Below are 23,486 nucleotides of genomic sequence, written 5' to 3'. Positions count from 1 at the left end.
GCCTGAGAGTGATTTATACTTAAGACAGTTTGCTACAGCCTGGGCATAACACAAAGATATTTACTTTCATGTCTGACATACGTTAGAGCAGTATCACACAGGTTCAGGTTGTTATAGTGAGTCTATGAGAAGGCAACAAAATGGAGCTGAGCCACATCGACGTTCAGAACAAGTCTTGATTTATCAAGCTCTTTTCTTCTATTCTTTTTTTTAGATCCGTGCTTCAAGTAACTGCCCACCTTCTTTTGCATTGCATGCTCATATGGAGCAGTGTGTAGGTGGACCCCAATCACAGACATACAATGCACATATCACAGCCCAGTGAAATCAAAGTGACAAATATTGCTAAAATAAAACACATTGTATTGTGCAGTACTGTTTACACACGAAAGAAAGTTACAGTACACAAACGTACAGTAACCTTCCCTGCCGTTCACTGCATGACGTCTTCTCCCTGTGTCTGGCCTTCTGCTACACTCACTTTTTTCCTGTTCTTGCTGTTTTTAAGAAGCAAAAATACAGTCAGTCTGCAGCCATATGTCAACATTTGTAGCCAAACAGCCTGGCATCGACACAGAGACACAAAGCTCAAAGCTTTACAGGCCTTTGCATACTGAACACTCTTTAATTTAAGTCTGGTCAAGTGTGGGAAGGGGGAGATATGACGTTCAGCATTCTAGAAAAACAGATTTTCCCACATAGTGTCTCTCAGGTCCAAGGTGTGATGACTAAACATCAAGATTCTGAACACAAGGACTGAAAACGTAATGTAGTGCCAGCAGGGTACACAGTGTGTTGAAGAAGTGACTGAATAACAACAAACACAACTGAATTGTGTAGTATTGTGCTTTTTTTACATGAAGCAGCGGCTTTGTTGAAATGCTTGGACATTAATAATAAGTACATCATGAATTACTGTGTGTGAATAAAAATGATAAGAGCAGCGGCAGACACATTCATTTGTTTACTGTATCAACACAGAGGAGGGAGAGATAAATCCCCGACGTGTTTGGTTGATGCAGAAATGTGCAGGACAGCAGTGGCTCATGCTCGGGTTGCTGAATAAGAGAAGTCAGATAAAGAAGTGACCTACATATTAGCTTCCAAGTTGTATTCCACCATGGTGCAGTGCATACACCTGGGTTAAATGCCATGCGACGTGCATTGAGGTGCTGTAAATGGAACATTTCCATTTTTGTCCTCATGTAGCATACGATCCATATCAACAAGCAGACATCAGGCACATCGGCAAAGAATAGGACGACACAGCAATAAACAATTCATAACACATTCATGAATACTTAATGACAGCGTATGAGAATATAGATGAGAACAGGACGATTCAGTGGATATACAGTACAGCACTGCAGTCTAAAGACATGAAGGTTTGCTTGTAGGTGTGTAAGTGAGTGTGAATGGTTTGTCTCTGTATGTTGGCTTTGTGGCAGCCAGGCGTGCTCCCAGGAGTGAACCCACTTCTCTGGTCTAATGTCAGCCATTATCCCTTTTAGGCAACAATTTGCAAGTAGGCTATATGCAGTTTTTTTTAAACATGGGTAAACTACCTGCAAACTGAAGAACAGCTTTTTCCCACAAGCCATCACTGAACTAAACTCTAATAAACATTACCCCCCCGTACCACCTCTGCATCATCATAATATCTCAGGACAATTTCAAAGACTATTTATCATGAAGTGCAATCCACTGGTTATACTTGTGCAATCATTCGAACAGAACCCATGCGTATGATATGATGCTGTTATTATACTGATTTTATCTTTCTTACTATAATTTATTTATCAATTATGATTGTTGACGGTTGTGTCTCAATGTGTATGTATCCTTTTTTAGGTGCTACATATCAGATTTGCAAAGCTTTCTAATTCCACAGACGTAAAACACGAACAGTACACAGACGTTCATGGATATTTACGCATTAACACCCGGATAGTCAATGTGCTTTATAACATTGCCGCCAGAAAAGTTGCAGCGCCAACATCTAGACTGTCAAAGCAAAGAATAAGAAGAAAACATAAGCACGTTCATAAGAGTGCCACGTTTTCATCACTGCTGATCAGAACAGGATTCGATCAAATCCTGGTTCTACCCGAGAGACATTTGACCCAGGCATGAATGCCGATTGCATCCATTCGCACTGCAGACAAAAGCCAGATGTTAGTGGGCGTTTTTTGATCAGTGGAAAAGGGGGCTTGGGATTGGCTTCATGACCCTTGTTGAATAGAGGGTATTGCTCCATGGATTTCAGATATACCGTTCCTCCTTTACAGCTCACATATGGTATTTCTAAGCCAGTGATGCAACCTTACTGTAATTTCATCCAATCCTATGTAATAGGATAATCTCTTCTGCTAGGAAATCTAATTTAGAATTCAGCCAGGAATTCCACGTCTCATTGTGAAAGGTAAAGTAATTGTTGTACAAGGATTTACACAGTTTTATTTAGAAGAGGCACAGGTTCTGCTATTCGGTGTGCTTGTGGTAAAAATGCCAGCATTGCAAGCTAATGGTTCAGCAAAGAGGCCAGTCAAACCGCAGGGGTGTCAGAACAGCTCAGCAGACACTGACAAAATGGAAGGTAAGATTTCAAGTGAAATGCCTTTGTAACAGGAGGAAGGTGGGATGGTGGAGGGAGTAAACTGCACAACCTGTCTGCGGAAGAGCAGCAGGTAGCGACCGCGGGGACACACCCGACGGGAACTGCCAAGCTCCCACCCTTGAAAGTGAGTAGTGTTTGTATGAGTTGCTGAGGACGTGTAGGGCAATGTGTCTGTGATTGTTCCACGAGGACCGCTGTGCCTTGAAAAATATGAGCAGCCGTTATGAAGAGCCAAGCAATTACCGAGCATTTCATTGAGAAACTCTTGGAGAGGAATTTTAAGCAGTTTGGCAGAGGAATCTAATTATGGCAGGCAGTGACAGAAGCAAGGCAAGGTTTTAACAGCGGGCGTCTGCAGGAACCAGCCCCTACTGCTGTTCCCGAGTCTTTGGCAAGGGTCAGACAGCGTGCACCTTTCCACAGCTGGAGGCGGCGAATGCATCTATTAATGCTAAAGCCTAATTTTATCAAAACAGGAAACTTCCTATCAAAACTAATCCCGCAAAAGATTGGATGAGCCTCTCGTGATACAAAAAATTTTTTTTGATTGGTATTGATGAAAGTAATATATTTTAAATAACATAACATTTGTTACCACGTTTATGAATGTCTACATTCAAGTTAATGCATGACTCAAAACAATACCTAGTGATTCATACCATCTTGGATCTTGCAGCCGACCTTAAAAGATGTCTCTACGTCATGACATTTATTTGAAAAGGCACCAGCGACAGCTTGTTAGTGTTAATCTGGAAAGCCAGGCTCATTTCAAATCTAACCTGTAACTAAACCCGTGTACCACCACATCGTCTAACATTCAAATATGTCCCCCATCCTCTCCAGTCCCTCGGCTGTCTCCCGCACACACATTTGAACTGCTGGCTGAGAGAGCCGCCTGCGCCAACAGCTTGAACGTCTTGGGACCACCGTGCTCTTCAGACATGTCTTAGCCCCAGCTGTCTGGGCACCAGCCTGGTCTTGGCCGTCAGGGAACTCTGGAGGCGAGAAGCCTCGAACATCTTTGCCATAGAAGTGTGTGTGCTGCTATAGGAGTCGTCGCTCAATGCTAGACAACCTAGCATTGAGGTAATAACTGTGTGTGTGTGTGTGTGTGTGGTTACCTGCCCCATAGTTTTTGTTTATAGAGTCTCACTGGTCTAGAAACCAGAGAAACACACAGTTTGAGAGAAGGTCTTTCAGCTAAACTGCTGACACATTCACCATCACTATTCCCTCCAGATTTTCTCCTGCACGCTTCAGTGGAAATGACTCTGAAACCTTCCTCCTCTTGGGCTGAATCACCACAGTCTGGGATTCAAACCAAGATCCTGGTGAACATAACTTTCTGCAGAGGCTGCACCCTTCTGCTTTGTGTTATGTTATGTGTTAATGAGTATGGAGGTCTTGCATTGCTAAGCAAAGTCCCAGTGGTCTGCCAAGACTTTTACCTCTGAGACGTATTGATCAGAGAACCTGTTTTTAAAGGCTTGAGTTCAAAGAATTTTCGGAAAAAGAAATAGAAATCATTGATTCTGAAAGTAGAGCTCAACCCTCTGATATCTGAAGATTTTAACATGTTGACAGTTTATCAAAGACATCAGATGAAAGCCTCCACTACAGATATAGTTAAGACATTAATAGTGGAGAATTTTTGAAAGTCTTGTACGAGATCTCAGGCGGTCAACATCAGCACTGTGAGTTTATTGCAAAATCCACAATAAGCATACAGCTGACTGCAAAACTTCCTGCGCCTACGTCCAATCAAACGCTTACAACTGTACTTTTATACTTATATATGATTCATTATATCCAATCATAGCACACTGTTAAAAAGACTAAAGCAACCCTTAACATTCTTTTACAGCAATTTCAGAATAAAGTATGACTCAGAATTTAGAGTCTGTGCTGCTGAGCGAAACAGATGAATAGAAATGAATGAGGAGTATCCCAAGGTGATTTCCCCTCCACTTGGACAATCTCCTCCCAGTTTCACTCTAGCTGCACACAGGTGACACTCCTTTTATTGATCATTATCCAGCTGTCAAAAGTAGTAATGACTCCAGGACCAAAAGCTTGAGGCCTGAGTGACAACAGTCCAAAAATACTTAAACAGTGACGGAGCGATTTCCCCTTTTAAATGTTAACCACTTTATAACGTTTTAAACGTGATGGGCACTTGAAGAGCTCATAACTAAATAAAGATCATCCTCCAAACCATTAGAATCACAAAATCTGCATCCAGACTAAATATACATATGGACTATCATTAGGATAGCTACATCATTTTTTGAGAAATTCACTTAAATATCCCCAAAATTTAAAATGTTAACAAAAACTGTGAAGTAGTTTTTGTGTACTCCTGCTGTACAGACAGACAAACAGAAAAAACAGCAGTCGTAACATCCAACCAAAAGTGGGAAAAATCCAAAATCAGAAGGATCTATAAGTATGTTGAAATTGTTGCATCCAACCACAATGATGGACCAACAGGGACTGAAGAACAAGTCTAGAGCCCCACTGCTAACATACATGAGATGTACCTTAGTTCCCAAGTTGTTCATATCTCACTCCTCCCAAGTGTAACTAGGTCAGTGAACGATTCATGGAATAAGCCACTAATGGAGTATGTCCCTTGTGATAACAGCTGCTAAATTATCCGTCCTTCTCCTGTCACATATATAGCAAGAGAGACGAAGAAAGTCCCTCCAGACATTTCCATACATCCTGTAAAACTTCATTCAGAAGAGGGTAGATGCTGGCAGAATTTATTTGATCCTTTATCGGTGAATAATCGGAAAGTTAGAAGGAGTGGCAGAAAACTTCAGACCGACAAGTCTACCATTGTGAGATATAGATTAGTTTTTGTTGTTGCTGAACTATACAATTCTCCTTCTCCTGCTGCTTTTAGCTGTTAGCGAAACTTTAAGTTGCATTGCCACCACCATTGCTGTGATGGCTCTCAGCCATCCAGGTCATGGTATCTTCAGGAGTTATACAGGTGCAGCTGGGCTTGTGTTTCTTGACGTTTCACCTCTAATCCTATAGCCCCATGGCATCATCTTCCGTGTTGCAGATTGCTGTGCATTTCTAGATTAATTCATTTGTGTTCTTTTTCAGTTCAACAGTCAAACGATATCATAAAATTATTTCTATGTCATTAGTTCTTTGTGTGTTTGGTTTTTCAAAGGGTTTAACCTGAGCCAGGTCCTACAACAATGACAGCAATCATCACTTCCATACAGGTTTAATTGTTGTTTTATTTATGCACCGGTATAAGATCTGTGCTCGGTATTGGCCAATACCAAAAGTCCACGGAGTGAAGGCTAAAGTCAGGTTAAGGAGAAAAACAAATCAATGGCATAGTACTGGGAAGACAAAAGTATTCAAGACTCTAATCTTGCTAATGAATACATATAACACTAAGGTTAAAAGAGCATAACTTAGATAAATCATAAATAAGTTAAAATGAAGCCTCTTATCCGTAACAAGAGCTATTTGTCATGGATATTTGGGTCTCTGAGATTTCTCTGCATTCAGACTATATAAATGAATCTATGAAAGTGCTTGCAGGCAGCCCTAAGTACGTAATTACATCCCGGTATCTGAATACAGGACAGAAATAAGATAGTTGTTAAAGCCCTCAGAAAGGTTTACGACTAGTCCCATTACTTTTCAGTTGTCTATTATTCATTTTTAGCCTATAATCTGTCCGAATTTAAGAATGAATGCTAAAAGTGCCTTGCCAATCCAAGTCACAGGCAGCCAAATGCATTAAAGCCTTCAGCGCAGCTCCTCCTGTATATGGAAATGTGTGCCATACTGGATTACAGTGTCTGTCTACTCATTGAGGGCCTACAATGGGAATTGGAGGATTAGCCTTTTACCCTGCAAGGAGAAAGGGCCATCTCTCTCTCTCTCTCTCTCTCTCTCTCTCTCTCTCTCTCTCTCTCTCTCTCTCTCTCTCTCTCTCTCTCTCTCTCTCTCTCTCTCTCTCTCTCTCTCTCTCTCTCATCTCTCTCTCTTCTCTCTCTCTCTCTCACTCTCTCACTCTCTCTCTCTCTCTCTCTCTCTCTCTCTCTCTCTCTCTCTCTCTCTCTCTCTCTCTCTCTCTCTCTCCTCTCTCTCTCTCTCTCTCTCTCTCTCTCTCTCTTCCTTGCAGTTCCGATAACACGAAACACAATGCTATGCGGACCAAATTTACAGAGAGACCCCCACTGGCCTGAAGACTAAGGCACTGCAAATTGCTGTGACAGGGCCTTGAGAGCAGGGTTTTACATATCCCTCTGCAGACGCAAATTAGCATAAGTGTAACACTGCCCGAGGTTAAATTACTTGTTCGAGAAAATCTGCCCCTAGCAACGACAGTGTAATTAAGATACCCTTAGATTTCTGCAGCAGCTGCTGTTGGCATTTGAGCATCGAACACAACGCTCTCACGCGCACACTCTCTCCCCCCACACAAGTAGACCCCCTTTCTATGTGCTCCAAGCTTCAAACTTTATTTTGTCTTTTCTTCTTCTCACCCACACCTCACCCTTTCTTCTTCTTCTTCTTCTTCTGCCCACTGGAGTCAGACAGGGGGAGCGCAGTGGCAGACAGGCATTGATGGACTCTGTGAGGGCTGAAATCCTTTAGCGTGGCTCCACCAAATGCCCACTGTGAAAAGGAGTCAATCAAAGAGTCCAGCAGCCGCCCACCATAAAAACAGACTAAAAGCTTCCCTCTCAGCTCCGGAGCAGCTGAGTATATGCACGGCAGCACAATGCAGCCACTGTGCAGCCTGGGCACATGACACAAGCGGTTTACTGCTATGTATTAATGTTGTATATCAGTGGATTGAATACACCTTGATGCCCCGAGGGTGGGAAGGAGTTGTAAATTGTTGTTTGTAAATTATTAAGAATCAACCCCCACACTTCACTGACTTCACTGTCACAACACGCAGAGCTGCCCGTCCCTGATTTTAGTTTTTTCTCTTTTTTGAGGCGCACAACTGTGTCTCTACATCTGCTGCATATACAGTCGTATCAGTATGCGCTGCATCTCCAGGAGAGTGTCTCTGGGGGGAAAAACTGAAGGTGAGAAAGAAACTATGCTCTTAACTGCAGTTTCTTTCATGCATGTAGCACTCAGGGGCTCCATTAAAATAACGGCACAATTGGTTGGCTCACTTGAACGGAAGGGACAGACAGTGAAGGGGTACGCAAGCTATTTTCATAATGTCTAACTTACTAAGGAATACCAAATCCACAGTCTTCTACATTCCTCAGGACCAAAATGTCACAACACATAAGTGATGCAACGATTTGCTGGATACACTGATTACTGTCTGTAGACAGGGAAAGATAATAGACTAGATATAAAGATGGACGACACGTCTCCTCTTCCTCCCACTACACAGGAATGACATATTTTACCTTGTTTTTATAGAATCAAACAATCAAATAAAACCAAACATATTTGAATAATGAGCACTTTGACATACATGTGTGTGATAATAGCTACCTACAATTTGACCAGTCCTTTGAATTTTTTGTTTGATTTATGACCTGTTCCACATTACATTTTTGCTGTGAGCAGTCAGGTCGACTATTTCCATATAGAGTCTATGTTTGAGTTGGCTTTGGCAGCGTAACTTGGCTAATGGGTTAAGATTTTGGATACTCATTTGGAAATGACACCTCAAATCCATGAGGTTACATTAGTGCTAATACAGGAACGTGACATTTTATCAGCAAAGTTTCTGCTTTGACAAAACTATTTCTATCAGCCTTTGGCACAAAACGAATACAAGCTTTCACTTAATGTCAAGATCACAAAGCACTGTGTGAAATGAGCTGCAAGCTTTCAAATGCAATAGTAGCTTCCTGTTGCATGAGGCAAATTTAATGAAGGCTTTTCTGGGGCAATTCTGCTGCCATTTCTAACCTGCAATAATAATAATAATAATATACAGTATGCGCCATTGAGATTCAAAGTAGGCCTTAGTGCTGCATGTTAAAGTGAGGTTTCTGCTGGATAGATACAAAGAAGTGACACATCTTTGGGGATCACTACAAATTGAAAGATAGAGCGGTTAATGATTTTAGAGGCGGATCAGAGGAGGCAATATCGGAGAAACAGATGGATGCAACAACACCTGCATGTATAATAATCCTGCAGCAAAAACTATCTTTGTTCGGCTCTGGATTGAGATTTGTTTTAAAGTTTACTGTGTGTCATTACTGCAGGGCTGTAGCGATGTATTATGCAGAATTTATTTAGGTCCTGCTGGTGGGTTGAGGGAGAACAAACTTTTGTTTTACCAGTGTACTGAAGCATATTTAAATAAAGCAACCCTTGCAAGCTGATTCAGAGAGTCAACTGGAGCTGCACTGCTCTAATCATGTGACATGCATCACTCTCCACAATCCTCCATCATACACACCCTCCCTATTTGGTGGTCTGTTTAAGCTGCAATGATTTCCCATCGCTCCCTTCACCTGTCAATGCCTCTGCTGCCCTGCATCAGTGCTGCTGCCAGCAGTGGCGGATCTAGGCTTTTTCTAAACCAAGGGCAATAAGGGGGCCACGATTTAAACAGAAGGGCCAGTTATATGTTCAACATCATTGCACAATTCCTGATTCAGCAAGGTGCACATTTGCATTCTTTCTTTGTCTACTGTTTGCTCTATAACTCGATTTTGAATGATTTTCCTTCCACAACATGGATAATCAATTACGCGTTGATGACCTTGTTCTTTGCTTAAAGCTGATGTGCAGTGAAATTCTGCATTTTACAAGGAAAGCTATTATATGACTAATTCCTGTTAACACTGGCACATGCCCACTGTAAGCGAGTGGTCGAGCGAAATGTGTTTTCAGGTTAGCATGGACATGAAAGTTATACAGACTTTTCAAACTTAAAACGCAGTAGTATGGCTGCAGCCTAAGCTGCTATTTAAATACATGAACTCTGTTGTTCAAATGGAAATACAGAAAGTCCGCTTTGCCTCTGTTTTCCTAGCTAAACAGAGAAAATGTACTTCAAACAGTGCTGTAAGTAGAGCAGGCGTGCTGTACGTGTGCCAGGTGTTCCCAGCAGTACCACTGAGCAGATGTTCTGCAGTGAGCTGAACCCCTCCTGTAAAGCTGCTCTGTTCGTCTTCATTCAAAACAAACGGCTGCCATTGTCGTTATCTCTCTCGACACTAGCTCTGTAGTCTGAGCGGCGCACACACAACGCCGTGCAGACAGTGCTGCTGAAAACAATATCCTCAACTTTGACCTTCGTGAAGGAGACAGAACTGGTGAATCCTGATGGGCTGCCCATCTTTTCCGATACACTTCTATCTGATCTGCATCACAACAATAACGAACTCCACAATCAATGACCCTGCAGCACTCTCCATCCCTGCCTCCATCCCCCCAGTTCCATAGCAACACTCCCCTTGGCTCGCCTCAACACTTCCCTCTTTTTTCTTCTCTCCTTTCATTCTCACCTTTCTCGCTCTCTCTCTCTCTCCGTTGCTCTTGTTCATCCCTCTCTGGTGATCCGTGTCACATGAGATTACAAGATTTCCTGTGCACAACCAGTGCGCACAAACAAGTCAAAACAGTGTTGTTGTGTGTTTGTGTATAAAAAGTAATTCCATTAGTCTACAGCCAACAGAATGTGTGTGTCAGTGTGTGTCTGTGCTTGTGCATGTTTGTGCGTGCATGTGCAAGTGGCCGGTGGCTATGCATTTAAAACATATCCATCTCTTGGAAGAGCTTAGCTCTTGAGCTTTGATCACAATCGGGTTTCCCAAAATCTCAGGAGGTCAGCAACAGTTTCCCTCACCTTTCTCTAACAAACACTTTCAAGAAAAGGTCTGCTGAAGTACCGAGGTACGACCCTGCTGCCTATTACACACATTCAGGGTAACTAAGTATTTTGCAATAATGATAGAAGCATCACAGAGTAGAGTGTGAAGCATCATTCTTCCTCTAATCAGAAAGCTGGTTATCATGTATTAGTTCCTGTCTGGCTGCGCGGCGCCTGCACACTACAAACTACTGCTGAGTATATGAGTCTCAGCCTGATCCTTGTTTGCTGTTGCACTGTTCAGGTAACGCAGTGTCTGACAATATTAAATCCCTATTTATCTTGGGTTCATAAATTCTGCATTTGTGCTGAAAACCTAATTTATCGTTCATTCAGAGGAAAGAGCAACCACTTCCACTTCACTACTAGAATGAATAAAAGCCTAAAGAGCATTAAGAGCTTCATTCAGCTCATGCTACATAATCAGCAGCTGAGAAGAAGAGGAAACACTGAAGGACTGCCGTCTGCACAATCACATAGAAATGGGAATGTAATGTAATTTAATTGGGGTTTTCATGAAAATTATACAGAGTCACACAAGTCAAACAGACTTATTCTGTTCATTCGACTCGTTTTCATTGAGCTGTCAGAACTATAAACACAAGACAACTTCTTTTTATATATTGTGTCAAAATGATAAGTTAGTAAATACCTGTGGTTCCATCTGCTAAGTTGTGCAGGATTTGCCTTTTTTGCAGTTGTTTATCACCAATAACATTTTCTTCCACTTGCTTTTATAAGCATTATAAATATGTGGAAACAATTCAAAAGGGGAAAATTATTTAAATAAAATGTTTTTATATGCCAAAGCATGGAATCAGTACCAGTGTGGATGTAATGTGTATCCATTTAAATTTTATTTTGATGTCTGTAAATTTGTGTTTTAGGTTTGGAGCCCTGATGACTGAAAATCACATTTATTTGTGTTTTGGGGTGTTTTCACATCTGAAGGTCCACACCAAGGTTCATGTTCTTATTAGCGATTTGGTTTCACATTGTAATTGAGGGAGCCGACTAAAAACTTCTGTTTTATATACTATGTATTGACATTAGATTGCATGTGAAAATCCTCAACAGTTCCTAATGGTCTTGCCAGCCGCTTCCGCCTCTTTCTCTCGTTTTATTCCTTCATGCTTTCTCGACTAACTGCTATTGGTCCAAAAGGCTAACTACATTGCGGAAACCTCATTTTGGTTGTAACACTTGTTGTTTGGGTTCACCAACACTAAGTTTATAGAGAAGAAATATAAACGATGAAATAGAATGATGGAATATCTCAGTCCTCAAGGTACCTGCTCCTTATTGACTTTTTCTGTCACAAATCAAGTTGTGACTGCTTTTTCTTTACACCTCTCGGGCCCTTTGGAAGAAACACAATGGTCCCAGTTCAGTAGTAACCAGGCACATTGGGTGTGATGGCTGCATTGAGACAGGCAGGAAGGTGGGAAGATTTCATGGCAGGGTTGGCCTGCATGCGAAGCTTTAACATTAGGATGGTGGTGATGTAGTGAGTCACTGTGTGGCAGAGGCGACTGTCGCTGCTTCTCCGAGCGGAGCTGACGCTCATAATTCATCCAGCTTCACTGAATCATCAGTAAAAAGAAAGAGACTTGAGGGCTCGGCTGCTGTGTCTCAGCTGTTAGCTCATCACTTCACGTCAGCGCCACGTGCACGAGCCGCTGACGCTCTCCATTAAACTGGTTTGACTTCACAGTGGAATAATGTGCTCTGAAGGTCCACGATGAGCGAGTGTACTCATCCATAAACAAATAAATCAAAATAGAGGGAGAGTCAGAACCTGACTCCAGTCCCAAGCTGTGGGCAGAGAGTCCCGAGCGCAGCTATTGAGTCACATGGAGTGGCATTTTTTAACAAAACATGACTCAGAAGTTGCGAATTATGCTCCACAGTTATGGCTATGTCTGCCAACAAGCCCCCTCGTGGGTCGTTTCTTTTTCCTGACAGTGATTGTGGATGAAAGGCGATGTCTGCCTGGATGACTGCGGCCCTGAGGTCTGGGTTCACAGAGCAGGCAGCCGCTCTCAAACATCCAGCATGTGTCTTATTGATTCTCGATGTAACCTGGGTTCACTTCACTGCTACTACTGAATCACTGCCACGGAAAAACCTAGAGCCATGTGGAGCTGCATCACTGTGTCCCTAACGTGTTCAGGTTTCAATACCGTGGCTCAGCTTTCAACTTCACAATTAAGAGCAAAAAACAATCTCCATCCAGACGAGCTTTGTATCAGAAGTAATCGCCCGTCCGTACCAACACAGCAGAAAACACGAAACACGTGATCGTTCACTTACACTGGACATGAGTGTGCTTGTCTCTTCTGGAGTTGGTTGCTTAAAATACAACACACTTGGAACAGCGATGGTGAAAAGTGAGAGCAGGAATTTCATTTCTTGAAGTGATGATGAGGTGGAACTCTTCCTAACAGGGAGTGTCACACCGGGGCCACACTGCGGCTCGTGTGCGGGGGGGGAACGTCTTGCTTTTCATTCCATGTTATCAGGTTAAAGCAGCCACACTGCGAGCGTGAGCCGCGCTGCTCCTCGAGAGAGTCTGGCTCTCGCCTGTTTTCTCCGCATGAGGTTCACAGCAAACCAGACGGTGAAAATGAGCTTTCACCACAGCTTCAGTGTTTATATCTGTGGAATATGTCACAAACATATAAACTGGCTGTTTCAAAGTAAAAGCACTCTAGCACGTCTGTTGACTGAATCCACTCATTGGTTTTAACAAGGTTTATTTTATGAAATATTTGCAGAACTGGCATTTATTTGAGTACACATGCTACGTTAATTCAAGCAAATACAGTAGATGTAGCAGAAACCTCAAGAAGCAGCTGTGCAGCAAACACACGCACCCAGTGAGGCCACAGGGTTTGAGCGCTTTGTATTCTCCACTGGTAGACGAGTCGTGACTGATAGTCATCATCAGGAAGCGAATATGGGCGACTGCATCATCGTTTACAAACGTCGGAAACACCACAGTAGTGTGGACGACAGTAGCAACCATAGCAACAGTGATGCTTTTTAAAAACTAAATTTAAACTGTGGCATAAAAGACCAACAACGTTTCACCAAATGCATACCCAGACTGCACTAGTTCTTAAAGTGTAATGTCCGTATTAAAATGGGACTGAATGAATCGCTTGATGTCAGCTACCTTTATTTTTAACCTGACATTTATCAGTTTTTAAAGCAGCCTGTGGTGCTATCGAGGGAAAACAGTTTGTCACAGCTATGTAAATATGGATGATGTACTTTTCACCACGAGGCATGTGACACAACATCTAGCCTCTGACACTGATCTATAGTCACATTGACTAAACTTGCACCGATAGCGATTCCCTGACAATGTTTAAACAACATTTATTTTACTCACAAAAAAGTCTGAATTGACTTTAACGCAATAAAAACTCTAGTCTGTTCAAACTACAGTTAATATTGTTTTAATACTGCATCGTTTTTTTGTAATGATTCAACTGAGCTGAGTGCATTTATCATGAGACAAAAGCCCATAGCTACGAGTGTCCCCACAGAAATATCTGCTTTTTAGATTTTAAAAGAAATGAAGATTTTCTTTGGTGGGGTGAAGTTAAATATGATGCAAACAAATGGTTTCTCTTAGGTGCTGGACACTAAAAGGATATGTGGAATGGGGGATAAATATATGGACAATGAGGGCAAGAGGCTGAGGCTGAGTGATGTTTTATACCCACACATTAATCTCTCTCTCTCTATCTCTCTCTCTCTCTCTCACTCATCCTCTCTCTCTCTCATGCTCTCTCTCTCACTCATCCGCTCTCACTCATCCTCTCTCTCTCTCCCTCTCTCTCTCTCTCAGCAGCTCTGCGTATAGCGACACACTAATCTGAGATAATAGCTCAATTGGAACCGCAGACTTCTTAATGATCACTTTGGGGAAGGTGGCTCTGAGACATGCAACCACAGGGCAGATAGGGCCAGCCAAAGAGGAAAAACACACACACACACACACACACACACACACACACACACACACACACACACACACACACACACACATCACACATCACACATCACACATCACACAGATGGGCACAGCTGTATCAGAGCAATGGCCTTCAACGTTTTTCTGGCAAATGAAGACAGAAAATGCAAAGCATCCTGGGAGAAAATGTCTGGTCTGATTTAAAACCTGATTTATACTTAATTAACTTATTATCAAAGAAACACACTGTTCATCACATGAACTGCTTAATAACTAAAAGTAAATTATCTGCATTTTATTATTAAATTATTAAATTATTCCAAAACATTAGGGCTGAATAATGATTATTATTATTGATTACTCTGCTGTTTTCCTGCTACTTTATTATTCTCAAGGGATGTGCATTTTCACTTCAAACTCGATTTTTAAGTAAATAATTCGGGACTGATGTCAGTCCAACACTGACTCAATACTCAATTGAGTCAATTCACATATAACATTCTGCTTTTGCCATAAAACATCCCTTTTATGTAGGCTAATACAAATCGGTACACTAATAAAGGCTCTGCTGTGATTATGTGAGCGGCAAGCGAGTGAGTTAAAATATACTTAATTCACTCAGAGCTGACACATAAAGTGCATCATCGTGTTGAAAAGATACAAAATAAATAAGTAAATAGTGTCAAAAAACACAAGAGAATTTGACAGAAACACAAACAAACTCTTTAATTCAATCTACAAATCAAAATAATTTCTTCCCCCATTTTCAATGATTAGTTTTTCCCCATCATCAACATTTAGCTTTACAAGCCGTATACAAACACATTTAAATCCACTAGATCCAGTTTAAATTTGGATCTGTATGAGTATGGGCTATAGAGAAAAAATGTTATTGATTGATTTACCCATATCATACTTACACCAAGTTTCATGATTATCGTTTTTTTGTGTATCTTTGCCAACTATCAATCACCAACGGAAACATAACCTTCTTGGTGGAGGTAGAGAATTGCGCTGCTGGGTTAAGTTCCACCAAGCTCAGAGAACAACAACAAGCTGCCAGAGCAGGACAAACAAGGCCAACAGATCTCAAACTGTGGAGCTAACTGGAAAGGTTTGTGCTCCTGCTGCCCATCAACAGAGAGAGTCAGAATACTTCTGAGGAGAGGAGAGGAGGGGAGAGGAGAGGGAAACATTTAAGAGCAACAATGTAGTTTGAAATTCAATGCAGGGGATGAGTAACAGATCAGCACAAAAAAAACAAAAATCACAATTAAAACTGAACTTGCTCTCAAGTTGTCAAACAATACCTGAATCATTTCAAGGAACAGAATGGTAGATGCTCCTGCCAGGAACCCAGCATGAAGTCCAGCACAAAAACAACAACATGGTGAGAAACCAAAAGCTCTGGACGATCATGTAATCTATTTTTATACTCAATCATAACATATTCCTAAAACCACTACATAGAAAATACTATTTTTCTGACTAACTTAACCTGAATAAGGTCATACTGAGAATATGTAGTAATTCAATTAAGACCTGTGGAGTATTTTGATCTAAGTCACATTATAATGTCCTGAAGGATTTATTTTGTGACATACGACTTTAAAACTGGTGCAATAACGTTAAACGTATGCTGAGTGGACATAAACGGGCTATTCTCTGTAACATGTAAACGGGAATATGAATGGATAATTCTTATAGCAGCTCATTTACACACCCGCCATACTACGAGTAATGTCTTATTAAGAATATCGGTGCACCTGTAAAAGTAGTTGGGCAGGAGTCAGGTGTAACAGTTGTACGCTGAGCTTTAAAAACTGGAGACTTCCGTATGAGACAAAGCTCCAGTCTACTTTGAGCAGTTCTACATTGTTCATGGTGTGACGACATGCAGAGGAAGCTGCATCCACTGAAAGGCTTTAGAATAAAGACATAAACAATGACTCCAGGAGCTGTGGGAGAGCGCTCGCAGTTTTAAAAGTGAGTCTCCATCCGAAGGAGGATTTATTATGTAAAAAAGATGGAGCACAAAGGGGGGAGGCACGCAGTTTGCTGATTCTGCATCACGGATGAAAACAAAGGCACCCGTTCAGCTCTTCTTCAGGTGCAGATTTTAAATTCATGAACGCGGACGTAGAAGAAACAGATCGTTATCACATCCAAGCATGAGAACAAAGTGGAGCGGACACGCGCCGGACTTTGAAGGTAGCGCAGATGCGATGGAGAGTGGCTGATACGCCTCTATAATCATAAGGAGGATTAAACAGCAGCTCCGTGTCAGAGTTGGCACAGATCTGACTTTGAGAATTCGTGGCAGAGTTCTTCAACTGCAGCCTCTAGATCCGGGAAGCAGTGAGGAGCGCGGCGGCTTTGCATCTCATCCTCACCTCAAAAACACGATGCACTCAGTGGCCTAGGTTTCTATCGTGGTGCATGTGGATTCAACTTTGCTATATCTGTAGGAGAGCAGAGTCCATTGGTGTGAATTCATCTGTCTTTATATTCTGTATTAGGATTATCAAAAGTGTCAATACCGCAGCACTTTTTTGATACTACATGTTTAAAAGTATACAAGCTACCTGCAAATTCAACAAATAAATCTTTGGACACACAATACGTTATTTTAACAATATTAATAGAAAAATATCTGTAGCAGTAAGTGGAGATCAGGCAGTGTGCTAACAGAAGAACAGGTCTTCTTCTACATCCTCAGATAAACTACAGCTGTGTTCTGTCAATAATATCTGCACCACCGGATAATTTTGGTAATTTGATTATTTTTATTTCGCCATACAGGACAGACACAGACGTTCATAGGTATCACGGGTGCTGACTCACTTCCTCTTTAGCAATTTGCCAGCAAAGTAAAAGCACAGCGTTTGTTTTGTTGCCATAATTCTTTCTGGTGGGTCGAAGAACAAGGCTTTTGTTTTGAAAAGTTGTGCACTTGGGTCTGTTAGTATGCAGAATCCTTAACAGACCTCTGAAACTGCCGACATGCAATGCAGGGCAAAATAACAGCAGTTTAGTAAACCATTCAAATGTATGTATAAACCACACATGTGAACAGTAATACTTTTATGATAAACATGGACTATGAATTATTAAACCAGTTAAGATGAACGCAAAGGTTTCTACCGTCACTCTGCACCATAGACCTTTTATAAAAAGCAATCTTTTCCAAGTCAAGGTTGCATTAGAGAAACAATACAGAAAAAAAATCTACTGACGCTCAACCTGTGGCTGTTACATCATTCCCCCAGAAGCAAACCTGTGAATGACTGGAGGCTGGAGAACAAGCAGGCAGCTTGGAATAAAAAAGAAAAAAAAGAATACTCTTTATATCATTTACTCCTTTTTCTCTTTTTATCGAGGTCTCGAAAGTTGTATAGAACGTACATATGCATTTATGCCAGCATTCATCAGGTCCATACTTGTGTCCTTGCTTGTACAGGGAATTATGAATCTATGAATGTGTGGGTGTACGCAGCCAGTGATTGGTCAGCGGGGAATACGAGTTTTGATGAGGGGGGATGGTGGGGTAGATGAAGAGATGGGAGCGCCGTCTGGGGGTGGGCTGGTGGGGGATGGTGGTTATAACGGAAAAACAGGGTGGAGGATGGTGGAGGATAATGGTGCATATAGAGGGTATGACTCGAATATGAGCAGCGACAACGTTTTTAAGGCTTTTACACGTGTTCCGTAAATTTGCACCACCCGGGTTAAAAACAAGGGGATGCTTAAATCAGGAGCTGCAGCACAGGTTCTCTGCTGTCGGCATATTTCACAACCACAGTCCGTTGCACACGTTCAGCCACTGGATGCTTGGTCCTGGCACTGTACTGTAAAATAATATATCGAGAATGTAAGAAGAAGTGACAGAAAGTGACGCCCTCCCTCGCAACCACTTCACAGTCCACCAGGAGACAACTGTGTAGTTTGTGATGTGTGTAGAAGCTGGACCATCAGCCCACGAGTCTGTGCAGCACAAGTTTCACTCCACTGTGCTCACTGTCTTTGATCACTGGCTCACTGGCTTGTTCAGATGTAGAAATAGCAGAGGGCGCTTCCAGACTCAACCCCGGAGAATGACTTTAAAAGTAACAAATTAATTAAATATCGCCAGAGCTGCGCGATGTGCCCGAGCACCTCTTCTCCAAATCAAACGTGGTCCGAGTTGAAGAACTAAAAACCTTTAAGGCTCATTCATACTCTACACACGGAGGGAGCTGTCGGTCCATTTCCAGTCCACCTCGCACTGTAAGTCGTCTGAGATGGAAAGAGAAAACTCACGATGTATGTGTTCACACTGCACGGTTGAATAGTCCGACTGCTCCCCCTGTACGTTGCGTCGGCTCCTCTGATCCAGCTCTGGACTGGTGTTTTTGTCGAGGAGGAACTTGAAGTTTGTTTGCTAATAATGCTAAAAGGGAAAACAGGCTGCCTTGATTTAAGCTACTTTTGAGGCTCCTATTTTGTAACTTGATCACACTCCATTAATCTACTTTATACTATATACTTTTTCTTTCTTGCTGTGCAATTTCTTCCAGCCATAAACTACATTTCCTTCCATTGTGTTTGGGCATTACAAGCAGACACACAACCTTATCCGCCGTCGCAGAGTTTGTGGTTGTCAGAACCTATCGCCTCTGTGCTGCCCTCTAGTGGAGGCATTGCTTACGACCATGTCAACGTAAATGACGCATGGAGGTATGTGGGAAGTGATAGTTGCATCATTTGAATCAGTAATGTGTTCTCGTCCATACAGGTGAGATAAATGCTCCTTCAGCCAATCAGCAGTCAAGCACTGTGAGGATGCAAATGCAGAGACAGATCTGACTCTGCGTACACACACACACGTATAAACACACGCACACACACACACACACACACACACACACAGCCTGATCCGCCTGCCCACGCAGATACAGCGAGCCTCACAAGGAGAGGAGATGGATGCAGAAAGTGAAGGCCACTCTCTAATATAATGTACAGTATGTAACAGGGTATGTAATGGCGGACTGTCGCCATCTTCAAATCGTGGGTTGACAGTGGTCTCAGCTTTCAGGAGAGAAGTGTTTTCACTCAAACACTAAACATGTCCGGAGCTCGGAATGATGGAAAAGACACTGTGGATAGTAAAATCTCCTTCACAATTTCCTCCTTCATTCATAAAACGAATTCTGAGGAAAGGCTGGCAGAGCTATTTTCTCTAAACAGCATCCGAGTAGCTGTATGCGTGTGTGTGTGTGTGTGTGTGTGTGTGTGTGTGTGTGGCAGTGACACATGAATGTTTTAGGAGCAAAGATGCTCAAAATGACCTGCTTTTTGTTGGCGCGCCCCAGGATACGTCCTGCTGCTTTCAGAGAAACAATGGAAACATCTCCAGAGTAACAAGTATAAGAATCCCAAAGTGCTTGTGTAGGGCAGGTTGTTGTGAGTTTGTAGGAGACAGAAGCAGCAGAAACAAACAAAGAGAGAGACGTATAAAGAGAAGGAGAGAGAGAGAGAGAGAGAGAATGAGAGAGAGAAAGAGCACATATGTATACATATGTGCTGGAAGGTGCAGGAATTCCTCCCGAGCCACAATTAAGCCAGACACATGAGAACGTAGCTCCACGGAAAACATGCAGAGCTTGGCTTCGGAGTTGGCACAGCATCACTGGTTTCTTCCGAAAAAATATAGGCCACTGGCACGCAGTCAGAAGAAAACTGAAATTCTATTATTTCTGCACAGACACATCCAAGACCGGGTTGAGCATCGCCTATGGCTGACAGTCATCACAACACTGAGCACAGCATCAAAATGCTCCCTCCCTCTCAAATGTCAAAGTGATGTTCTTGAGCATAACCCGATACGTTTGTTCAGAAGTCAATATCCAGTAGTCAGGTGATGAAAGATATTCGGCAAAAAGATGTGATGTCTGAGAGGGGATTTGGAGTAGGTTTGGCTCTGAAGATGGATAATTTTGATGAAAGCGAAGGATATGCGATATTTTCCTCTTTGAGGAATAAAAATAAGAAGAAAACTGAAAAATATTCATGTAACACAGTGAAAACGCTGCGTTATAGTGATCAAGGAAAAGTTCTTTCTGTAAACACAGCTCAGGAAAAGTTTGTCGGGGGCGTCTGTACTGTGCACTGAGCAGTTAACTGTGATCAGCGCTCGATTCCACAGCGTAAAACTGGATCCGCTGTTGTACATGAGCCCGTTAAACAACAAGGCGTGAAAGGGGATAATCCAAAAAAACACAAAATAAAGAATCTGATTGTCAAATTGGTTCCAACATTTTTTTTGAATGTCTGTATGCAAAGCATCAGTTGTGAATATTTTTCCAAGATATGAAAATGCACATGTCTATGATTGTGAGAGGGGGATTCTTTCATTTCAGATCATTTGTTTTTTTTCTGATGGAGGGACTTTTGGGAACCAAATCAACCCTCTTTTAAAAAAAAAAAAAAAACATGTTTACTAAGATTTCTATACTTGTATGGCTAAGGGATGAAGTCACCTACGCACACGGTCTGAGGCACACGCACACACACACACACACACACACACGCACACACACACACACACGCACACACACACACACCTAATCCCTACTAGGTACATGGTTTTATTTGTGCCTCTTTGGAGACTATAAGCTTTTGTGTCTCCCTGAATATAAGGTAATGTCATGCACAGTGAGCAAACAGGAAAAAACAAATAGATAAAGAGCAAAATATATTCAACCATGAAAATAATGTGAAATTACGAGAGGACGGAGAGCTGAGGGAGACACTGGTGCATTTTCTGCTTCATATAACTGTTCTGAGAAAATACATTAAGATAAAGAAGCTTCAATAAAAACATCGGAGCCAGGAACAGACCATTAAACGCACAATATGTAACTTCAGCCGCTGAGGGTCTCTCAATCCAAACAATAACAGAAAGCTTCATGGTCGTGAGGCAGCGAGGGAGTTGTTCTCTTCGCCACAATTGCAAATGAAAATCTATGTGACGCAGCACCCAGCAAGTTACAATGAATAATTGTGATACATTACAGGTCAGCTACAGACATCCATCCGTCCATCTATCTATCAAGTGTACCGATTAACCTTTTGAGGGTCTCGGGGAGAGGCTGGGGCCAGCTGATTTGGGCGAGAGGCGGGGTTCACCCTGGATAGGTCGTATCTTGGGGTCGACATACAAACACAAACTAAAATTCAGACTCACATGTTCAGTTCAGAGTCTCAACCTGACCTAACCCCAAATTTGTATATGACATTGGATTTTGGGCAAAGGCTGGATTACCTGGATAAAAACCACGCAAACATGACGGGCACATGCAAACTCTGCACAGAAAGGCCCCCGTCCAAAACCAGAATTCAAACCGCAAACCTTCTCCAGTACAAACAGGGGAATGAATGAACAGCCTGCTGGCTAACTGGAGAGCAGTGTGTTTTCCCCAAAGCCGCTGATAAAGCGTAACAATACGAAACGCCAAGTTTTGGATAACTTAGGTACACAAGTCAACAAAAAATATACAACACAAATCAAGTCGCTTTTTGGACATTTCAATGAAGAACTGTTCTGTATTATATCTTTATAATTCAGATCATAAGAAAGCAATTCATTTTAGCTCATAGTCCTGGGAGGGTATAGCATTGATCAGACCATGATTGCGGGGGGGGGGATGACTCCTCCTTATTGAGATATTTGCATCCATAGTGTTATTTGCATCCATAGTGTTACCATAATGTATTCCTCCAATGAGGCCTCACTTACGACAGTTTTCTTCATCACTGTTGTCTGAGCAGTCGTCATCGTCGTCGCACCTCCAGATGGTCGGTATACACCTTTTGTTGTTGCACTGGAACTGTCCATCCTCACACTCATCCGAGGCTGCAACAACAAAACACACACACACACACTTACAAACAGGGTCCAGATGGATGAGAGACAAACCCCCAATGTTGTAGTAACCGCAACTAGTTCAACTGTCATTTGCAAATGAATGCCTAATTGATATTCAGCCTTCATTCAGGTCAATTGGCTGAGCCTCTTTCAGCGTCATGCTCTGTGTTTATTCTTTTTTTTTCTTTCAGTTATTGATCCAGTTTTATTTCAGGATATAATGAGCAGCAGCAGCAGCAGCAGCAGCGGAGGAGGAGGAGGCCCAGAGTCTGTCAGCAGTCATGAGGACAAAGATTCTACTACTGCTCTCCCGATGCAGTATGGATGCTCAGGAACACATGACACACTCTCACAGGCTTTTTTTCCCACCTCCCTCATCCCACACAAGCATTTATTCACACACGGAGACATAACGGATTTCATATTAACTAAGTCTGAATATTAGTGTTAATTATTAAGTTAAGTATTTTTGCTTTTTTTCCCTCTCTTTTAGTAGAAATCACCCACACTGAGTAGGAGCGCTCCCAGTCACTCACCTCTACATCCCACCAAAAACACACGCTCCCACACACACACACACACACACACACACCGGTATATTCTATTGGATTCCTGTCACACTGACCTGCCGTTAGCTGCAGCCTGAGGATGAACAGATGTAAAAGTAGCAGTGTCCTTATATCCGTCCACATGTCTGGAGCAGGTGATGGAGCTCAGCCTCATTCACATCCACTGAACAAAGCCCGAGAGCCGCTCTGCTTGACGCGCTGCTGCGACGCCAGTGCTGCTGCTGCTGCCTGTCTATGTGTGTGTGTGTGTGAGTGAAAGAGAAACTCCCCCCTCCCTCCATCCTCTCCGCCTCATACCACATCCCTCCATCCTCCATCCCTCCGCCTCACTGGCTGCCCGGAGCGTGACGTCAGCACGCAGGGCGGAGCTAGAGCTTACAGAATAGAATGGAGCCGTAAATTGTTTTGATTGGTGTTTTTTTCATTTGTGTGTATTTCTTCTTTACTTTGTGACTTTTTTAAGAAAAGTGTATCATATATTATTGATATACTATAGTTATCATTATGGTGATCATAGAATAGAATTTGTCTTGTTCTTTTCATTTCCACCCTTTTTAAAACAT

At 42.2% G+C, this 23,486-nt stretch overlaps 1 protein-coding gene across 1 annotated transcript in view; it reads right to left on the bottom strand.

The window, feature by feature from the left end:
- LOC128454523 (low-density lipoprotein receptor-related protein 8) overlaps window positions 1-23,046 on the bottom strand; it is an 85,954-nt gene extending 62,908 nt beyond the window's left edge. The window contains exons 1-2 of the mRNA XM_053437939.1: window positions 22,980-23,046; window positions 22,226-22,342 (exon numbers count right to left, since the gene is read on the bottom strand). Coding sequence (XP_053293914.1) covers window positions 22,226-22,342; window positions 22,980-23,046 — 184 coding nt within the window. The remainder of the gene's footprint in view (window positions 1-22,225; window positions 22,343-22,979) is intronic.
- Between the last annotated feature and the right edge of the window lie 440 nt (window positions 23,047-23,486).

Source organism: Pleuronectes platessa, chromosome 13, assembly GCF_947347685.1.
Source record: "Pleuronectes platessa chromosome 13, fPlePla1.1, whole genome shotgun sequence".
Lineage (NCBI taxonomy): Eukaryota > Metazoa > Chordata > Actinopteri > Pleuronectiformes > Pleuronectidae > Pleuronectes > Pleuronectes platessa.
This window is presented reverse-complemented; position numbering and strand designations above follow the sequence as displayed.